Source organism: Plectrocnemia conspersa, unplaced genomic scaffold (assembly GCF_051122295.1).
Source record: "Plectrocnemia conspersa isolate PC_06_02 unplaced genomic scaffold, ASM5112229v1 ptg000013l, whole genome shotgun sequence".
NCBI lineage: Eukaryota > Metazoa > Arthropoda > Insecta > Trichoptera > Polycentropodidae > Plectrocnemia > Plectrocnemia conspersa.
The window spans coordinates 2,121,704-2,145,513 of record NW_028277177.1 but is presented as its reverse complement, the minus strand read 5'-3'; the positions used below and the strand labels follow the sequence as shown (position 1 = coordinate 2,145,513).

Genomic DNA, 23,810 nt, shown 5'->3' with positions numbered 1-23,810 from the left:
TTATGCTAGCAATATTTTTACGCCATAACACTAGCAATCACGTCATAACACTAGATTGTGAAACAATACTTTCGGATTGTCATGTCCCTTTTCGATGCACCGCTCTCACTACCCACTTAATCTCTAAATGGGTTTTGCGAAATCACACAATTTTTTAGAATTTTCCGTCTAAAAAATTGTGTGAGATATATACATACATATATATTTATTTTTCATATTGAGAAATTAAATATTATATCGAAATTAAAAGTTAAAGATAATAGATAACTCGTTTCTTTTTAAAAAAAAGTGATGTTAATAATTGCAACAAAAGATGCACCAAATTTTCTTTTGTTATTATTATATTTTTTCTCTTTAAAATAATATAATTTCTTCGACGTCTATTCTGCACGTATATACTACTCAAGACAAGTCGTTTGGCTTAATCGCCTAGCCAAGTTGCCTAAGTTTTCGAGTCGCCGGCGTCTAGTCAACAATACGTAATGCTAATGGGCCTTATTATCTTGAATAACTATAATTCTTGATTCGATAGTCGCTGCTACTAGGCAAATTATGAATTAGTTATGACTTTACATTGCTGTTTAAATGATTGGGGAAATGAAACCAAGTATTTAATTCATATACCTACATATTTTATATTTGCACCATTTTAAACAATACAATAATGACAAGAGTAACATTTCAATTTTGGAACATTTATATGTGAATATCATATTATATATAAGGGCTCTTTCTCCACCACTTGAACTAATGGAATTATTACAGAAGCATATTTTCTTTAAACAATTTTGACATAATATTATAATTTAATGCTAAGACATTTTATTTTCATTGATAAAGCCATTTACATACATATAATATAATATAATCACATACAATATGAAACATTTCATCAATTCTAAAATCTATTTTATTTCATTTAAGAAGAATACATGAATATTTTTACTTCATAAATTGATACGTAATCATGATATACGTTTATATAGATTTAAAATTATTGATTTGTTCGGCAATTCTCAATATCTTGGAAACAATTTCCAAATACATACATGTTTAAATATGACTATCGCTAATGCCTTGTATCGAATTGGTCATTCCAATATAATATTTCAATAATACACATGTATATAAATATATTTTATCATATCATATACATTTATTAGTTTTCAGTGAAAGTAAAAATATACTGCAGATCTTTTTAATATTTTACATATAATTTTAAATTAATAAAATTTCTGTAAATGGATAAACATATTTTTATATGAGATACTGGACGATTATTTTAAAAAGAACACTGTTCATCAAAAATACGTCATATAAAATATCTTCCAATGAAAAATGTAAATATTCAGCCTTCGCAGCCATTCGATGACTATGTAAACCATAAAATATCTTGTGTATGTGAAGAAGGTTTATTTATATTTGTTGAAAGTACAGCATTACAACTTTTATTATATATATTATATCCAGAAGATTATTGGTTTTATAGACATACACGTGTATAATATGTAAATATATACACATGCCTTTAAAAAATTGGTTCTTTGCAATACGCACATTACATATTGTCAATCAAACATTATTGTGCTTTATAAATATTGTCATTTCTAAATAAAGTGATGTTTAATTTAATACATTTTATATTGTCTTTATATTTAAATGATACATATTGTGGGTTAGGCCACGTTATTACTCAAATAATGGTAGATCTTTCCAAATAGTCAGAAATCAATGTCTACCCTGATCTCCAGAGAACAATGAAGTGTAACATAAATTGTTTTATACAGCCTCTATGAAGCATTGTTTCCAATAGTTTGATATTATCCTCAAAGTTAATATAAAAATAAGGTTTCATTCATACATACCGAAGTCATATAAATTATTACAGGGCAATATCTATATGTAATAAGTGAGATGACTTCAATATATCTTTTGTTAACTGAATCAAAATGTTTTTTAACAGTTTAAGTTTAATATATATTGCTTAAAAAATATATATGTATAATATATGAAAACATTATAACAATGAAAAAATAAGCATTGCAGATCACATATTCTGTTGTCATCAAAAATCATTTCTAGTCTATACAGACCGATCAAAAACATGCTCAATTTGTGTGACAATTTGGGCAATAATATAATTATCACACAAGTCGTTGCGCGTTTCAAGTTAACACAATACTTTCAGTTCAACAAATCGACAATAAGCGTGTAACAAAGACTCTTATCGTCTTCGTCTAGCAAAATATCACAAAATCATTAGTCAATGAATATAGTTTGTATTTTAAATAACATTGCATGTATATATTTATATAGAAACATATCTTTTAGATAACTTTAAACCAGTGATTTCGTAAACACTTCGTAAGTTCGTCTCATTTGGATACATACCATATTGACCGACTCATTTCATATACTGAAGATATTATGTTAACAGATAAAGAGAAGTCTTGTTAACATTTTCATCTTTACTGTAATAAATCAACGAGGGCAATTATCATCGATTTATTATCAGAGCATTTCATTTAGGTAGAAGAGTCTTAGTAAATCAATATGGTTTTAATGTGTGACTATTCCTCTTCATCGTTCTGATAGCTCACATAACGGACAGAAGACTTTTCACCGATGATGAGCGACTGAAAACATTACAAAGAATAAATAAATCTCACATTTAATTAGTATTCTAATAAAAACATTTCATCGCATGCCTTTTTCTCTTCCTTTGTAGGAGGCGACTTCAAGAAATACAGCAACGGTGCATACAAGAAGTTCAAGATTGCAATTCCAAACAACATCCATTCAAATCCGATTGTGTTCACCAAAGTTCCTGACATTGCTGGGCCTGATTATAATACAATAAATATAAAGTGAAGGTTTAATAGTCTTAATTTCAGGATTAAACACTTACCAACTGCAAAACCGAGACAGAATGCTATATCACCGATCGCATAAACGGAGCCATAAATGGCACTGTGTCTAATATCAACCAGATATCCTAATTCTGGCATCATGGACGAATCCACCATTCCAATAGCAAATCCGAGTCCGGCGTTTGGCACGATGAGATGATTTATGGAAGTGGCCATCGGAATCTATTATTACATAAATTCATTTTTAGGTTTAATTAGGACGCATGTTGATTTAATTCAACTAACCAAAATCAAGCAAACTCCGATGATTACTAAACCCATGCAAGCAGCCAACCAACGTCCCATTCTATGACCGAGAGGACCGAAGAGGTTGGTTCCTGAAAAATGAACGGTTAATATTCTTCTAGGTATATCGTTTAGGTAACGAAACACATATTTTTATTTATTTATATTTTATTAATGAACTTTAATATATGATAATATAAGAAAAAAAAAAAAACTAATGTCGGACATTGTGTTTCGTACATTTTAGAAAATTATTATTAGATTGGTGTCAATGAAGTTAAAACCAACGGATGACTTATAAAAGTGGATTAAAATAACTAAAAATTTCATATAAAATTTGATAATATACTATAATACTAGATGCCGGTAGATTACTATACTAGATGTTTTACGCTACGAGCTTATAAATTAGTGCTTTGCGCTCATAATCCCACGTTATACCTTGTGATATAGCAATTTATGCTCGAAACCTTGCGTTCTGTATTTACTCAGTTTATTCAGATAATATGTATAAATAAAAATGATACTAATACAATATTTTTGCCATAAAAAGAGAACTTGATAAATATGTAAAAATATGCATTGTTAATTTTTATTGCAAAAATATGTATTTTGCCGACTTTTATGATTAATGCTTAAATTAATTTATAATTTTACATTTGTGACAAAAAAGTGTAATTGGTAAATATATTTAGCCAAGTTTAAAACCATGGATAAAATTTAATAACTGCTAACTTCATGCGTTATATTCAGATTTGGGTGATTTTATAATAATGTTCACTTTGATTATATAATGTAGTTAAAATGTAAGTACCTATTAGATAACTAATACTCGCAGGTAGGAATGTGACTCCTTGCTTCCACCTTCCAGCGCCCATTGTATCCATCATCCAAATTGGAAGTGAAGGTTCTAACATCGCTATACCCATATTTGCAAAAGTGATTGCTCCAGCAGCGATGATTATGTAAGGATCCGTTACTAAAGCTTTCAAAGAAGGCGGATCAGACTCTTGACGTACAACAGCCGGTTGTAACATCAAAAGTTGTAGCACTAAAAAATGGTATATATATTTACAGATTAATGTACAACATACTCTATATTTTTCATTAATATTATTACATCCGTCTCCCAGGGCTAATGCAGACAAGATCAAAAATGGAGCTGATTTGCCAACAAATTCGTACATCACACCACCAAAGGGTGGTCCAATCAGGACACCTAGAGCCAAACCTCCCAAAGCGATGCCCATAGCGTTACCGCGTTCCTGAAATTATTTAAATATATTTAACATAAAATCTGTAGAGAACCTTCGCTATATATTTGTCAATATAAACATGATTTTAGTTTAATAACAACACTCTGTTTCAGCCTGCAGACTAATAAAATACGTTTTATTATTATTCATCTTACATCTTGGTAAATGACGGAATCGAAAGGGGGTATATTTTGAGTATGCGCAATAGCATACCCATTTTCTCGTTGTTTTAATGGTACATCGTCAATTGAGTTTTAATTAAATTTGTCAGTTCGTGGAACAGGGACGGGAGGGGGGCAGGTAGAGGCATCAGGAGGGAAAAAACGACCACCATTAAAAAAAAAATGAAATGACTGAATTCTCTCTGGTACAAAAAGGCATTATAGTTAATTTTTGCGGAGAGTCGTGAATGTGAATTTTGTAAATGACACACCGATTAACAATAAATGTTCGTCAGGACGATAAATTAGTTTTGAAGTACTGGCCTATATGAACAATTTACAAAAATCCTGGAAGGCTTATAATGCTTAGAGCTCTCTGGTTCATACTAATTACTTACTTTATCGTCAGGATATCTTTCAGCCAACATTCCCATTCCAGAAACGGATGAACAAGACGAACCGATGCCTTGGAGTGCTCTAGCCATGAAGAGAACTCCATAAGATCTCCCAAATGCAAATACTAAAGTAATAATTTTAATTAAATATAAAAATCATATTACAAATAGTAAATTAATATAGATTATACATACTCAAAGTCGACAAGAACATTATTATGAATCCGGTGAACATCGGGATGCTGTATCCGATCCTGCAGATTAACAAAGTTAGTTAACATCGAAGTTTTATTTATGTTGTATATATCTTTATATGTTTACTTGTGTGTCAAAGGGCCAACTATGGGATTAGCCAGCAGTTGCACAAATGCTTTGGAAGCAAACATCATCCCAACTTCGACAGTCTCTTCCACAAGCTCCTTGTGTCTCCTTTGCAGTAGCACCGTTATATTGGCAGCTGAAACATATGACGATATAACGAAGGGTTTTAAATAAGGACGAAGATCTTATTTCGTGGTGAACTCACATTCTGTCTCGTTCGATACTGATGTAGGCGATGCTGTCACGTTCGGAGAGTTTGGACAAACGCATGGTGGAGCGACGGTTGTGGTGGAAGGTATCTCTTTCATTACTGGACCACTGAGTGGCGCATCGGGATGTCGAATATCATATAGGAATTCGGGAATAATCGGAACTGTAAATTAAAATATCGGTAAATCAGTTTTATATATTTAAACATGCTTCCATTAGAAAAATCAGCAAAAAGTCACTTCAGGCGGCCCTCGACTTTCGCACATAATTGGTTCCTGAAAATGTGTGCGAATGTTGAATGTTCGAAAGTCGAGGGAAGTAAAAAAATTGAAATTGTGTGTATTTTAAAATATTTATTTGTCAAGTAAATATAAGGCGTTTAAGAGATACGTTTAAGTGGGGTTTGCGGGTGCTACTTTTAAAAAGTTATCAAGAGTTAACTGTTTTCCACTATTCTTTTTCTTTTCTTCATAAAGTATTTTATAACATGCTATGTTTTTATTGATCGCCCTACGCACTTGAAATATGCGTTCTCCATTGGGATCACAATCTTCCATAATATTTAAAAATTTGTCAAGGTGCGTGAAGGCTTCATTCATATTTTTCATTGTTAAAGAGTTTTCCAAAATAAACCTGTCTCATCTACATTAAATATTTGGCTAGAGGAATATTCTCCATCTTCAATAATTTTGGATAATTAGGAAATAAATTCTTTTTCAGCATTTTTATCCGCATCAGCCGATTCTCCAGAAAATTTAATATTATTAAATTCATTTGAAATTTTAATATAATCAATTGGATTTAAAAATCTTCCTCCCCACCTGCGCCGCCACACAGAATGTTATTAGGAGCGCAGAGTTGTGAGGCGATCGTGCTCGCAATATATTACGTGTTTGCAATGATCACATTTAGTTTCTGTCAAAAACATTCTTGATTTCTGTACTTTTTTCCAGCATCTCACCGAAATGATGAAAGCTATTTTTAGAGTAGGTTTCATGTATAAATATAAAATTAAAACTATGGCAATTATGTTCAAAAATTTCGTTAGATTCCATATAATGACATGATTTAAAGAAATTGTTCATTATCAATATCCGTCGACTTATGAAGGTCACTAGACATTGTAGTGCTTATCAGATTAATAGTTTTTAGAAGGTACTCAAAATTCATTTGAAATTGAATTTAAAATATTCCTCCCCAACTGCGCCGCCATGCAGAATGTTATTAGGAGCGCAAAGTTGTGAGGCGATCGCGTTCACAATATAATTATATGAACATTACCGCTTTTAATTTCTGTCAAAAACATTATTGATTTCTTTACTTTTACTCTAAGATTTCACTGAAATAAAGGGAGGTACTTTCAGAATAAGTTTAATATACTATTTCAAATAATCAAATTTCGTCAGATCCCCATATTACTAATAAAAAAATGTTCTATAATTTAAAAAAAAATAAAAATGATTGTATTGTTGATTATCAATATCCGTCGACTTATGAAGGTTGCTTTATCAGACAAATAGTTTTTAGAAAGTATTTTAATAAAATTTAATTTAAAATATTCCTCCCCATCTGCTGCGGCAAGACAATATATGCTAGGAGCGCAGAACTGTAAGGCGAACGCGTTCACAATGTATTTTTTAAGACGCTAGTGAAACCAGGTTTTTAAATTTTAAGAACTAGACCATTTTAAAGAAATACATTATAGAATAGTTTTAGTTATTTTATTTTATTTTTTTATATATTTGTAATTACATAAATATATAATAACACGAAAAATATTAACATACAAACAAATATTTTTTACTGTTTAAAAAATAATATTTTTTTGGAAAATTTCAAAGGCTGTATTTTGGAACAACTGGAAATTTTCATATATTTTTGTATGAACCATAGATCAACTTTACTAACTTTAATTTATAAAATAACATCTATGCATATTATAAAACATTTTTGATATTTACTTATTATGCTTGAATTTTTAATCGCTTGGTATTTTTAAATTTTTTTTAGATTATTTTTTTAACCTGATAAGCGTAAGCCATGCGTTACAACCCGGTAAATCTGTACCAATCAAATGTAATGAATACCTACACAGTAAATATTAACCACCAGATTGAAAGTCTGTGAATCGGTGACATCTATATTTAATAATTATAAATTATTATGTGTAATATAATTTATAACCAATATAAGTCACTGCAGCTGGGTCATTTTTTTATAAATAAAAATTTGAGTGCCGCTGCCGGGGCTCGAGCCCGCAACCTCAGAATTACTAGTCTGAGACGGTACGGACTACGCTATTCCGTCCTGTAAAATAATGTAAATAATGATAGATTCAAATTTATTACTTTTATTAATACTGTTTATACTTGCCAATGAAGTTAAAATTGTTAAAATCATATTTAGAACCAGAATCTGATTTTGAGTCGATAGATTTTTCAATATCTTTATTTAAAATATTACATAATTTCATTATTGAAAAGTACTATTAAATAGCGAAAAAATCCGAATGGAACAATATTTATTTATCTAAATATGATTCCATACATATTTATAATTAAGAAACGATTATTTCAGATTTACAGCAGTGTTTTATTGTATTTGTAGAATAGCGCTGTAACGTCTGCCACACTTTGATTTCCGACAAGTGTACAACAGCATAAAATGAAATCGATTGTTGTGTATGTACAAAGTTGAAGATAGATATACCACAAACGGATGTCTGTTCGCGATTTGGTTAGCAAAGTGGTAAGGATTAAACGATTTAAAAAGTTCAAAAGGAGCGCGACAAGGAAATTATTTCTTACCGATTACATTTGTTATTTCACTAGTAAAATCTGCATAGAACAAGTTCAATGTACCCATAGATTTCAGGTAAGGTAGGTAATTTACAGCGTATAGATGACAAAATATTTTACAACTGACTATTAATCTAAAATATATTGCCTAGGATATATGTGGATATAGTCACATCAAACGATGCTTTCTATGGAATTATTCGTAGATACGAAGAAATGAAAAAATGTGGAACATTATAAATCTAAATTGTATGCTATAAAAAATGGGACTGGATATTCTATTCAATATGAATAAAACTGAAATGGTTATTAGTTTCATATCCATATAAACTGATCAGATCATGTCAATTAATAGTTAGCCTTGCATTGGTCATATAAGATTATATATAATTTAATCGATATTATCTTTATTACCTTGTTTATTTATCTATTATTTACCCAATGAACCGTGAAAGATTTTCTGTCGCCTTCCTGAATGTTTTTATCTTACATATTAACGAAAGTGTTCAGTTGTATTAACGTTAGCTGTATAAAACGCAAATGACCCAGATTCTGCGAATAGATTTCTGACGTAATAAAAGTGCAATTCTTATAAAAAACATTGCGTTTAATAATAAAATATTGTTAAGACTGATTGATCGGTTGCTTGTGAAGCTATATAATCTTTACAAACATTGTTTAATGGCGATTATAATTACTTCACGTTTTTTAACTATTGATTTAATTTGTTTAGGAACAGATAAAACAATATTGTAGATCAGATAAAAGCCTAACGGCATACTTAATAAATTAGTCAATATAAGACAAGGCATATTTGTGAATAGCTATATAGATAATTAAATAAGATACGTTAATGTCTTATTCTGAGAAGATAAAGCGTTACACAAATTGCCGTACTAAAAATACTAACGGTTATTGAAAGCGCTTAAAGACGCGAAACGCGCTAATTACCTCATTATCAGAAGATAAATTCACAATCGTAAAAAAACCGCTTCAATGGAATATCGTAATGTATTATATTTAGTTTTTTTTTCTGCACTTCGATCCCGTTTATTTGTACCTTACTCCGATTTAGAAATATTAGCTATTAGGTTATTCGGGGAATTAACATCTAATTTACTCTGAAGTACATTCTACTTCAGAGTAAGATATCTAATCAGTGGAACATCGAAACACCGACGTTAACATGCGAGTTCCGCCACCGGTATCTACGTCACTTATCTGCACGAAGTTAGGTTGTTATTGAACCATCGGTGCACTTCTACAAAACTCTTTCATTTAGCAGTCCCTTTGATACATATTTTTTACACGTCAGTATTATACATATTCACAATTAAGCTCAATTTGTACCTCATTAGAAGCAAACCCGTCACACTTTGTGAAATAAAAACTATTTTAATGAAACAGCCTATTCAAAAAATTGTAATAATATACAGTGAACTCTCTTTATAACGAATACATAAATAAGAAAATTCTAAGTTTAACGAATCTTCAATTTGTTCCCGAAAAACTTTCATACAAAATGTTTTCATTGCAACGAAGACTGAACTTAGTATAACGAAATATTTTGATCCGAATTCAAGAATGACGTTACTACTTGCCACAATATTTTTCCGAATTCAGTTCTTTCTTGATTTGGAGTATGCCTGGTGTGTTCCAAAGCGACATTCAAGGTGTTTTGCCGACCTAAAACTATTTTTAGAAAACATTCTTTTAACAAATTTTATTGTGTTCATTAAAGTTTCCTAAAAAATGTACAAATACGATCGTTCAATCTTGTCAGAGGTTATTTTGATGTTGTAGTAATATCATCTTCTTTGCATTCAATATAACGAATTTTTTCTTTGGTCCCATGAGCTTCGCTATACTGAGATTTCACTGTACTCCAGATAGAAATCATGTATTACAAAAATAATATATAGCTGGTTTTGGATAAGAATACAAGATTTAATACAATGAAGACAAAGATTTGTTTATCATTGCATCAATTTATTGATTTATAATTTAATAAAAATATTTTTTATTAAATTTTATAGACCAGGCTATATTTATTTATACTATGATATTTGCTACCACACAAGTGACGTTCCAATAATCGAAAACTAAGCTTCAATCAAACAACCGTTCGTCATATCCCATGTATTTAATCAAGTTTTTGGAAACAATCGTTTATAGCACGTGAAAATAACTGGAACGGGATGACGCGGCATATGACGGCTTAATCATCCGGCTATATCACAATAGTGGAGTTGAATATAAAGAGCGAAGCTCACTACACCCCCACATGGTGCTATGTTCATTCCTCACCTATCTACTCTATCGCTTCAAATGGATTGCTTGCACGTGACAGCCTTTGAGCAGGGTAAACGAGAACCACCCGAGCGTGTGCGTGTCGACTACAACATGGTCCAAAAGTTGAGAGAATATCTATAGTTTATTATTTATATTTAATAAAAATAATCTTAGATTTTTAAACTAAAAAATGTAAGGGGGGGCATTTCGAGGAGGGGAGGGGCAGGTAGGAGCATTTGACACCCTCCTTGAATTTCCCTAGAAAAATATATGTCATTTAAAGAATCTTATTGAAATAGAAATATTCAAAAAAAAAACAACCAATGACTAGCCAACTTTTGCCCCCCCCCCCCTGAAAACTAAACAAAAATTCTCGGCTTATCCTCCAAAGAAAATCTAAAAAAAAACTGTTTTGAATCTATCTCGAAAATATATTGTTTTTATAAATCATATCGGAATACATTTTCACTAGTATATTTTTACCAGTGAAACTATAATTTATCTATCAGATGTTGGTAAAATTATATAATTTAAACTTTTTCATACGTGGTAATTAATATACATACTTATCATTATTTATTTACATGCGATGTATAAATGTTACAGTGAATGTGTATTTTTCAGTGTAGTTATAAATATTTCTATTTTTTTTTTGTATATGAAAAATTTGTAATTTGTCGTTATGGGATATTTAACAATTTGTTTGACCATTTAGTGACAGGTAGATGAGTCGCCCATCAGTAATTCACTTGACAACTGAAGATATCATTTTAGCCTTTACTGCTTCTTCATGCGTTTCCTGTATTAGACATTTGTTAAATCTTCGTAAACTGATTAGGATGGTTCGTCAGACTTTCTTTATATTTTATTTTTATTTTCTAGATCACTTATTTCACCATTGTCATATTTAGTTATATATGGCATCTAATATTATCCTTATTATTTATTTATTTAGTTTACAGAGCTAATTTTTACATTAACAAATTTTAAATTCAAACCGAATTTTAAATAATAGGAGGGCGCAAAAACAACTATCACTTCTCAGAAGTCAAAAATTCACGTCAAAAGAAATAAAATTGTGTTGGAACGCTCGAGCGTTCCCTCTGCGGCAATTACAACTTCAATTACAATTAATAATCATACATTTAGTTTTATTCTCACTTAGTTAAAGTACATTTTTTTAACCATATTACTATTATACTTAATTCAATATTTAAATTATCTACAACTTCTTTAACATTATCACCTATGCAATGTATTAAAGTGTCGTCCGCATCATTACTATATAATATAAACGGCAATGGTCACAATTCAGACCTTTGTGGTACAACGTGAGATATTATTTTTTCTTTGGATTACGCATAATTTATTTAAATTTTTGCTTTCTTTTTTTTAAAATAATTATTATCAACTTTTATTTCTTTAACATTATTCTTCTGTCTATTGTTTCGAGAGCTTTGTTTTGTTTGTATCGTTGGCTAACAACCAATCATTTATAACTATTTGTAATGCAGTCTCAGTGGAATATTTTTCTTGAATCCCGATTGTTGTTCACATAGAATGGTTTGAGAAATAATAAAATCCTTTAATTGTTTGAATATAGCTTCTTCCATCACCATCTATATACAAGGCAGCATGTTAATTGGTCTCATTTCCTCAACCTTTTTCCTTTTTTTGCATTTTATCTTGGTATCTTTGGATTATATCTATATTAGAGTTGCTCGATGAGCCCTGTAGTTGTACCCCATACATACTTGTCTGTAAACTGACATCTAAGAGTTTCTCCCTATAGCCAATATTATTTCCATATATGTTTTGTGTCCATGTGCATCCCAAGATATTTGGCACTATCTAATTGTGGTAATACAATATTATTTAATCTTTTTCATGGTAAATGTTACATGGACACATTTTGGCTCGTTTGCCCTGATTCTCCAAAATTTTAGACATTTTTGAATTTTATTCAGACGTTCCCGTATAAATCTAGACGTTTTGTTTGGATCTTCATGTGAGGCTGTGTCGTCTGGAAAGGTTTCGCTAGTTGTTGGTAGGTCTGCTGTGTATAGTAGGTACATTATCGGTCCAACCACACTGCCTTGAGACACCCCCGATCTTATTTTATGAAGAACTGATATTTCATCCTGGTATTTGAGGGTAGTGCGTTTTTGAGTTTATAATGTAGACCCTCGTGCCACACTTTGTCGAACGCCTGGCTAATATCTAGAAACGCAGCTGAAGAGTACTTCCGTTCTTGGAGGCTTCAGTTCACCTCACCCGCCACTCAGTGTACTTGTTTGATTGTACAGTGTTCCTGAAGAAAAGCAAATTGATGACTTGGAACTAACTTTTTTCTCTATAAAACTGATCTAATTCTTCTGAGCAACAGTTTTTCGAAAACTTTTGATAATATAAGTAGGAGAATTGGCCTATATGATTAGCCTTGTGAATCCTTTGTGAATTTTGGTATCATTATAAACTTCCCAGTATTCCATTGAGCTGTATAGTATTGAAGTATCAAAGAAGATTTGAAGATTAATGTGATGGCACTATCTGTAATTAATGGCACTATCTGTAAGTTCATATAATTAGATCATCTCTATGAACTTTTTGGAGTTGAGGTTGTTTTTAATAACAGATTTGATATCTCTCATTATTATCTTCTTGACAGGTACATCAAGCTGATACGGAGCCTCCAGAAAAGACAATACCATCCTCTCTTCGTTCTCAAAGCAAAACGCAAGTAATAATTTAGAAACCTTTACTGAATGTTCAGCAAAAGCTGAAACTCTTTATTTATTGTTTATTGCCCATTTTTAATTTTATTGGAGGTATTATATATTTCTACTAGCTATAATGCTGCTCTAAAATGTCCATAAAACTCAATTTGACAGTTGCGAAACGTCTATTTTCTGTCCAAACCCAAACTTAACTTACACGAATTACCCAAAACCAACTTGACCTAATTAAAGATCTAATACTAATTAAAGTTTTAGAACTTTTATTAGATCACGTCTAAAAAACAAACTAAGCCAATTTATCTTTAGGGGAAAATATGCTAAAAGAGAAGTACAGACTTCTGATATTAATATATATATATATATATATATATCAAAAATATTTTTTAAAATATGTTATTACAGTGAAATCATATTGGAATACATTTTCACCGATAGATATATATTTTGATCACTGAAAATATAATTTATCTGGTACGTGCGAGTAAAATCATATAATTTAAACTTTTCCATACGTAGTAATATATACATTTACATTCTATGTATAAGTGTTAAAGTGTAGGCGTATGTTTCGGTGAAGTTATATTTTCAATAGTGAACTCCAAATATAATTCTACTAGCGATAATATAATTTAACTGATGGGCGCTAGCGAAATTAGATGCTGCTCTAAAATGTCTATAAGTTGCAAAACGTCCATTTGCTGTTCAAACCTAAACCTAACTTAATTATGGTTTTAGAATTTTCATTAGGGCAAGTCAAAAATACAAAAGCCAACTCATCTCTTAGGGGATAATAAGCTGAAGAAGTACAGACAAACGTCGCATCTCGCATTTTGCTTCATATTTTGTCTGTACTTGGATATTACGCTATGTTTTTAAAATGTTATCTTTACCGATATTACTACGGACTTTTGGTATGAGATTATTGGTTAAAGTACTTTCAAACCGAATTTTGGTCAATAGGAGTTTTTGTGCTCTCCTAAATTCGTTTTATATGTTTTTTATTCGATTTTTAGTAGTATTATTGTTATATAAAGTCTTAATATGAACGCTCGGTAACAAGCGTTCCCACTGCGATGGCGACGGCGACCAATACCGATAATTCAGGGCGTAACCAGACTCATTAATTTTGTCTTATTCATATTTTATCAGGCGTGTGTAATAGTAACATTTAGCAACGTACCCGTAACTTTTCTTGTTGAAATAGTGATGCGCATAATTTCAACGCAACGATTATGGGTGATCCCGATACTATTGACCCTTACTAATATTTTATATTACTTTCTTTGTTCTTCACTGAGCTGCGCTGTATTGGCCGTATGAAATAAAACTACTACTTAAGCCAATATTTTGTGGTCTTAAATGCATTATGCGTGTAAGTGTCTTTAGGGTTATTAGTTACTGCTTAATTATAACGCAAGCTAGAGGTCACGCCCGTCCAGGGTGTCGCCATATCCAGAAGCTAATACAGGTCAACCTTTTAAGCGCGAAGCCAGTCACGGGTAATTAGGTTGCCTGCTGCTGAGGGTAATTAAATTGGACCTCCGACGGAGCGATTTGATTCCGACAACCCTCTTACATCCCTAGGCGTAAAATCAAACGCTCATTGACACCTAGTTATATTTTAAAAACGCTGTTTTCTAATTAGCGTCGAATATTTCTAACACAAATTTCCCAAGATAAACCAATCTCGCTGAAGATGCGCTATGATTAACCGAACGAAAATTAATTTATCAAGCGAAATTCAATTAGTCGTGGCCGTCATGTGCGATTGCCAATCAAAACTTTGTCAGGCGAGAGTTTGCCCCTGGTTTATTAAAGTGCGAATTGTCTAATATACGATTTTAATTAATTTAAACGGGAAACACAGAACGTCTGCCGACGTTGCTTAAGTAAATCGCTCACTACTCGTAAAGACTAGTAAAAATAGAAGCGAATTTTTACTCTTTCTATTGCCAAAAAAAACTAAATATACTTCAGTTGCTTAATGTATTTAAAAAAGCGTTGTAAATAATTAATTGTTTCTATATTAAATAATGTATCTAAAATTCTGCGCGCGTTGGGTTCCGTAAAAAGCAAACGCGAGACTTATATTACGTTAAAATCAAAAACCCATTTTCAGACCGATGTTTTAAAAACATTAAATGAAGTCTCTCTCAAAAAATAATGTTTAAGAAATATTTACTGAACTTTTCGAATATCCCACTTATATAAATGTAATAAACGATTTTTGCTCAAAAGGCTGGGTTTCATATTTTCGTATTAATTATTAAGAACATCCCAGAGGACGCTAAAACTCTTATACAGTATTACGATTCAATTAAATTTATCTCTTCGACTGTATTATGTCCTATGTACGACTTTATGTACCCATAAGAAGATAATAGGCAAAAGGGGGACGAGCGTTTACATCAAAAGAAATCATATAACGCGTAGATAGCGAGCCCTTTCATATTATATTTTACGATAATTTTTATTAAAGGTCAAAATATTGCCACCGGTCGACCATGTTAGATTTTTTATGTTAGATTTCATGCTAATAAATTCGTTTATATCTTTAATATATTAGTTTAATAATGTCGTCATAAAATTTGTGATATAATTTAATTTAATAGTATCATTATGAGATGCAATAAAATGAAGAATCCTTAATTTCGCAAATAAAAATTTATTTATTTATTTTTAATTAGTTCGTAGATAAGAATTATAAATACTGTAACTAAATATATTGTTATCTATCCTTATATACTAGTACCAAAAACACTATATATTACGAATTTTTTCCTGCTATTTTTTGATCAAGATTTTCCAGATAATTTAAAAATAAATTGAGCCCGAAAAATATTTTTTTATAATTTCTTTTAATAAAGCTTGATGTTCTTAAGTAAACATTTACATTGAAGCAATTCCATTAAATGTATAAAGTCCGCTGATATAAATAATTTTAAATTAAAAAGATTATTAATATTAATTCTTTATTTATATCATTATTTTATTAACCTAAAAAAATGTCTCTTGGTCATTTTTAACAATATTATACATCCCTTAAAACTAATTGTTGTGTTCTTGCACTTTTCAAAAGAATAAAAAAAAAACTGTGCAAGTTTAATGCCACCAGATCTTACTGTACAAGGGTTATTTTTTTGTTTTATAGCCAGATATAATAATTAATAGCTTACTATAATATAAGAGAACTTCTTATGATTTAAATTACGACCTGTTGCAATTTGAATGGTAGGAAAATCTTAATAGGAATGATAATTATAACAACTACTAATTCCAATCTCTCAGATACGTTAGTTAAAACACATTGAGGTTTATGCGAGAGTCAACGACTTACACCACAAGTTTCTGCCACACTATACATATTTAGTAATATAAAATCATCAAATTTTTCTAAAATGCACCTACAGTTTTTATAAATTATTTGTATAAAATCATGTTTTTAAAAACAAAAATCTATAACTGAAATCATATAAAAAATGATTAAATATTGGGATAAATTAATAAAAATCTCGGATTTTGAAATTAAACCAGAATGCTAAGAATTATATTTTTAATCAATTAATTGTTAATATTTTTTATTCTACAAAATATAAATGTATTAATAATACTATCAGAATAAAAAGGGGGAATTTAAAAACGTAATTTCCTCTTATTTTAATCGATTTCCTCTTTTATAAAAAATTATGTAGTGTCAAATAATTTCATAAATTAATTAATGATCTTACCAACGGTGGTGAGCAGCATATTATCCAGCAGCAACGCCACGGCGACGATGGCCAGCACAAGGCGGCGGCTTTCCCGCCAGGCTTGTAGCCTGCCACCCGCCATGCCGCCAGCTATTTAAAAAAAATACAAAAATAATCATAATTTAAAAAAAATTAAATACTTAAAATACCCCCTAAAATTTTTGATTTTGTGTTTTAATTTTAGTCCCACTATTTTTCGGTTTTGACTCAAATATAGCATATCTAAATAATTTATCGTATAAACTAAACCAAAATGACCGTTTTATGTTATAAAATTCTGAATACATAGACAAGCCAACTGTTGAATGCTAACCGCTCACGATACACTTTCATTTTTAGAAAAATGGCATTTTAATTGTATTCATAATTATTATTTTCCGGCATTTAAATCGCTTATTTTCCGGTATTTGTAATTGATTTTAAACATGGACGTTAATTGGCGTGTTAATACCGCACGACGCAGGGGTCGCATTGTCCGGCGGGATTAATTTTGACAGATACCAAAGCAGCGGCAAATGCGGCCATTAATTAAATTACAAATAATAATTGGCAAATTTTATTCATATTAAATATAATGCTCTTTAAATTAGATCGTTTAATGGCAAAAATACGTGGGTAACCATAAATCAGAATGGCGCGTTTCTGTCTTTTAGTTGATTGATTTCTAAAACCATCGTTATGGGGGGCTTCCGGCTTTTTCAATTGTGCGAAATGTTATATACTGTACCTTCGCGGGATGGCCAGTTGGATTTGCCCCGGCGTCCTGCTACTGCCGCTCTCCACCGTAAACTGGAATACGAAAGAGATCAGGTTCCAGCTTCTGGACCTGCGCGACAGCCACCCTAAGCCCCCGTCGGGCCCCCACGTCGTCGCCCTCCTCGAACCACCCCAACGCGATCCACCCGCCCTTTGTGCCCCATCGCCGAAATCATCAGTCAAGTAGCCACCTCTTAACCCAAAATTTAGCACCAATTTTTCGTTTGACAAATATTGAAAAGGGATCGTGCATCTATTTAAACTTTTGTAACTTAATAATGAGTTTCATATACATGAAAATTTAATTCACTCTTTGGAGGCGCTGTATGAATTTAATAAGCTTTTAGTCAAAATTATTTATTTATTCAATTTAATAATTGGACTGTCTTCAGTGAAAATCCTTTATTTCAAGAACGAGGGATTATTTTATAAAAATATGTTTAAATGAGTAAATAACAATCGCAATAATTTATAAACTTTTGTTTAAGAACTACAAAGTTATACATTTTTATGAGTAGTTACCGACAATACTTTCTCTAACAAAAATGATGACATAAAATTTAATGAACATAAATCTTGTAAGAAGTTTACGGTTTAATTAATAGTTATAAATTGTTTTATTCTTGTTTTTAGTTAAGCTAGTAGCATATCGGAGTGTAAATTGCCTAACTCAATAATTTGCTATAAAGACATAAAAAAGACAAATAAAGATGTTTATACTTCTAGGTAAATGGTGAAATTTCAATCTTTTATACTGATTTTTAAGAATCACCTATTATTTTGGATATGTGTTTGGAAATCAGGTAATTAAACACATCTATGTTCAAAATTTTCACTGTGTGGAATTTTCGTGTGCGCAATTTTTGTTTGCGCAATAACCCGGTCACTATATTTTTCATGCTAATTATCACTAGAAAAACTATATATCTTTATAATTTTTTCTAAAGCGTTTTTACGTTTCACATGCACCTATACATTAAATAACAGATCTACAAATTCCAATAAAAATACCCCATAAACATGTAACCAATAAAGACATTCCGTCGCACGGTAAAATGCAATTTGAAATAAATTCCGAGGCGCAGCTGCACATAGAAAACACTTTAATATAATATCAAGGAATTTACTCTCAAAGTGTTGCTTTCGTGTTAGGCATATTGAAATGTGAACAATCGGTTGTTCTTTTATCGAGACAGGTATAAACCTAAAGTATTATTGTTTACGCAATCCATTAGAAGTTGGTACAAAAATTTTAAATATATCGGGTAAGACAATGACGTCGAGTATGAGTTGGAGGTTGCTTTCTCTCTTGGCGACGAATATTTATTATTTTTATAGAACAGGACTCTATACAAATAGTTCAGAGTTAATTACGTACGAGAATATTTCAACAGTCGGACATAAGTCGACTCAGGCACAAAGAGAGAGCAGCTCCAGATGCTGCGCCACCAGAGACCATGTAGCCTCAGTGCCAACCACAATGGGGGTGCACCATTTGCGAAATAGATCACATCATGTAAATATAGAAATTAGCCACCGTTAGGACATATTTTCTAAAATCATATTTTATGCGAAATATTTTAATTAGGCATTAAAATATCTACTCATAATTTTTATCTGGTAATTAGTCGTGTTTTATTTGCTGCTCAGTGTTGTCATATAGTGAACTTTCAGTCCAGGTCAAAAGCAATAACATCGTGCAATCGTGGTGAAAATGTTCGATTATCAAGCGTTTATATTAACAATATTACGAATGAGAATCGAATAAAGCACATCAAAACCGAATAATCTAGCGTTTATACTACGACTCTTATAATAATATTACAAATTAAATAAGGAACATATAAACCAAATTTTGCCCAATAGGAGAGCGCAAAAAACAATTATCCCTTCTCAGAAGGCAAAAATCCACGTCAAAAGCAAAAAAATCGTGTCGTCACCGTTGCAGTGGAAACGCTCGTTACCGAGTGTTTCCACTGCAACGGCGCCGACACGATTTTATTGCATTTGACGTGAATTTTTGCCTTCTGAGAAGTGATAATTGGTTTTTGCGCCCTCTTATTAACCAAAATTCGGTTTGAAAATACTTTGTTCAGCCCTCTTATATTAGAAGTCCATAGAAAAATCGGTAAGGATAGCTATCATATTTTTAAAACCTAGTGTAATATCAAAATGCAGACAAACTATAGAGCAATGTGTGAAATTCGATGTGTGTCTGTACTTATTCTTCCGTTTATTTTCTCCTGTGGGATTATTTGGCTTAATTTATATGTTGGACTTAACCTAATAAAAGTTCTAAAACTATAATTTGGTTTAGAACTTTCATTAGGTTAGGCTTGGGTTTGAACATTGAGTTTCATAGATATTTTAGAGCAGTATAATAGCGCCTATCAGCTAAATTATATTTTCACTAGTAGAAATGTACCAGTGAAAATGTAGTTGAACTTTATTAGTGAAAATTAACTTTACCAAAAAATAGATATTCACTGTAACATTTATACATCACAGGTAAATAAATAATGATAAGTATGTAAATATATATATATTACTACATATAGTATGGAGAATTTGTAATCATATAATTTTACAAGCACCCGCCAGATAAATTATATTTTCAATGGTAAAAATATATATATATCTACTGGTAAAAATGTATTCCAATATGATTTTACTGGAATAGATTTTTTAGATTTTCTTTTATGAATAACCACATGAAACTGAATGTATTATTTCTTTATTCGATTTGAAAATCATATCGAATACTTAAATTTACTGCTACTAATTTACATTTGTTAAATATTTCTTCCCATGTCTAATATTTTTTAAAGGTTCAAAAAGCAATAACAACATTGACTTACAAACAAATTTTAACACAAACGGAGCGGCGTCAAAACCCTTTAATATGTCCCTTTAAATAATAATGTTTATTGTGACTGTACTACCTAGAAAATTTGTGCTTTTGAAGGCAATGTACCACTCCTTTTATTTATTGTATGTATAAAAATGGCTAAAATACATCAGTATATACATCTCAAACAACTATACTATATTTGCGTTAACACAGTCCTATCGATAAAGTGATAGCAAGTTTCGGTTTACGCCCCTACTGTTAGCTCTAAAGCACACGATACGGATATACGTTCGATATACTTATCATTACGCACGTGCTCGGTGAATACCATCAACCGAGACGCAATTCTCCAGAAACAGATTATTATTTTTATCTAGATTCTTTGATTTTATTTTTGTTTAATAATAAACTGCGTTCTACATATATGAAAATAATCGTAATCATTCAATATGAATCTACAAGTTCTAATACCATATATCATATACCAGTTGTTCATATTTACACAAAAGAACGAGCAAATAGATCACATTCAAAAGGCGTATGTATTTTAATAAATTGAATTGTAACTAATTTATATACATACATGCGCGGGACACTTGTTGAATCCGCTCTTTATATCAGGCAGAGAGAAAAGCCCAAGGTTGAAATGTGGAGCAGTGGGCAAGTGCTTTGGGGGCGCCGCCCCTCGACGATAGCAAATTGGAGTGGAATGAGGCTCCAGGGAGACCGACGACTACACACTCTTCGCATTTAATTCAACTCTACGCTTTCAGCGCACACAACCGCCACTCGAACACAAGCACGTGGTTAATATACGTATTTTATTTTAGCCTTCTACCTTCTCATACATAGAAAATGTATAATAAAGCGCTTCTAGAAAAATATATTTAGAAATATTATATATATATATATATATGAACATTCAATTTGTTCTCGCTATTCTGATACACATAAAAAATACTAAGTAGTCATTTAAAAAATATTTTAAAATACTTCAATTAAATCATATGAATCGGACCAGCTCCTCGTAACTGACATTAAACATATTAACGTACAATGTCAGCGTATTAAGAAGCTGGGTGCTTTATATGAGTTGCCAGGCGAATTTCATATTATGTTAAAATTTAATCAGGAACCATGTCTGGTCTAGAAAAGAATCTCTGATTAAACCTAAATATGAATACTGAGATATGATTTTTTTTAATTTAAGTGCGATTTATTTAACCACAAGCTAGGTGGCATTTTGGCAACACTGGCTTAACGGCAGCGAGAGCAACATTATTCTTTGGTTTAATAGGACAGGAAGGCGATGACCGGCAATGCCTCATCCTCCTATCTCATTAGACCCATAAAAGCAATTTTCATTACATTAACACACTAACTTTGCTGGTTTTTTCTCTGTACACATACACGTATGTGATAAATCTTTCAAGATGTTCGGCATTGTTATGAGAAATGTATTTTACTTTTACAAGGGACATTCTCCTTGTAGGGCCCGACTCTAGAAAAAATCATAACAAAAATATATTTACAAAAAAAATAAAAATCGACCTCAAATAATGAATCTTAACTAAGCTACAGCTGTTTGAGATGTATGCACTGATGTATTTCAAGTATAAATTCCTTCAGATCTTTTTATACATACAATAAATAATAGATGCGGAACATTGCCTTCGAAAGCACCCATTTTATAAATAGTACTTTCACAATAAACGTTATTGTTAAAAGGGACAGCTTGTAGTTTTTGACGCGCTCTATTTGTGTTAAAATTTGTTTGCAAATTATTGTTGACTTTATTACTTTTTTACCGATTAAAAAATATTAGGCATGAAAAGAAATATTCAACGAATGTAAAATTAGTAGCAGTAAATTTAGGTATTCAATCTGAATTTTCAGATCGAATACTTAAGGAAAAAGCTAAATCAACAACAGCACTAGCTGAATTATTAATGATTTTATAGATTGTATTATTGGTTATTCCTAAAAAAAAATCTAAAAATATCTTGTGGTTATTCCTAAAAGAAAATCTAGAAAAAATAATCTCGAATCTATCCCGAAAATATTTTAAAAAAAATGTAATTTCAGTAAAATTATATCGGAATACATTTTCGCTAGTGAATATATATTTTCACCAGTGAAAATATAAATTATCTGTTAAGTGTTAGTAAAATTATTTTATTTAAACTTTTCTATGTGTGTAAATTTACACACTTATCATTATTTATTTACCTTCGAAATATAAATGTTACAGTGAATGTGTATTTATTGTGAGTTATATTTTCACTAGTAGATTTTCACCAGTAGATATATATTTTTACTAGCGAAAATAAAATTGAACTGATAGGCGCTAATATGCTCTCTAAAATTTCTATAAAACTCAATTTGACAGTTGCGAAACGTTCATTTGCTCTTTAAACCAAAGCCTATCCTAATGAAAGTTCTAAAACACATAGTTTTATAACTTTCATTAGTCCAAAATCATCTCTCAAGGCAAAATAAGCGAAAGAATCAATACAAACATCACATCTCACACATTACTCCACAGTTCGTTTTAAAAATATGATAGCTATCTTTATGATATTAATATGGACTTCTAATATAAGAGAAGATCGACGTTTTTTCAAACCGAATTTTGGTTAATAGGAGGGCGCAGAAACCAATTATCACTTCTCAGAAGGCAAAAATTCACGTCAAAAGCAATAAAATCGTGTAGGCGCCGTCGCAATGCGACGGCGACGACACGATTTTATTGCTTTTGACGTGGATTTTTGACTTCTGAGAAGGGATAATTGGTTTCTGCGCTCTTCTATTAACCAAAATTTGGTTTAGATGTGCTTTATTCAATTTTTACTCGTAATATTGTTATAAAAAGTCTTAATATAAACGCTTGATAATCGAACGTTTTCACAGAAAGTTCTCGCAGAAAGTTGTATGTCGCTAAGCATTTCTTCAAACTATAATACTAAGGTACTGTCGACAATCCAGCTATTCTGGAGGAACTGTTTTGGGTTCTAGAGCGTTTTCGAGAATCACGATTACGTCCTCTTTTGATAACCGTTGGGACTAAGACGTCCGCATTTTCCGACTAGCCTATGGCTGTCGCCATCCGGCTCCTTAATACGCTTGAT

General features: G+C 31.1%; 1 protein-coding gene across 2 annotated transcripts; it reads right to left on the bottom strand.

Annotated features, from left to right (window-relative positions):
* Positions 1-610: 610 nt before the first annotated feature.
* On the bottom strand, positions 611-21,546 carry Vmat (Vesicular monoamine transporter). 2 transcript variants are annotated; one of them, XM_088201420.1, is made up of 13 exons: positions 21,266-21,451; positions 17,803-17,864; positions 17,055-17,165; positions 5,494-5,661; positions 5,289-5,424; positions 5,163-5,221; positions 4,971-5,092; positions 4,276-4,420; positions 3,970-4,206; positions 3,156-3,247; positions 2,909-3,092; positions 2,709-2,842; positions 611-2,636 (listed from the first exon to the last, which is right to left on the bottom strand). In XM_088201420.1, exons 3-13 carry the CDS (start codon positions 17,155-17,157, stop codon positions 2,571-2,573), a joined length of 1,446 nt encoding a protein of 481 aa, XP_088057546.1. In that variant the 5' UTR covers positions 17,158-17,165; positions 17,803-17,864; positions 21,266-21,451; the 3' UTR covers positions 611-2,570. The 2 variants fall into 2 exon arrangements, with proteins under 2 accessions (XP_088057546.1, XP_088057545.1); XM_088201419.1 differs by lacking the exon at positions 17,803-17,864 and having other exon boundaries at positions 21,266-21,546.
* Between the last annotated feature and the right edge of the window lie 2,264 nt (positions 21,547-23,810).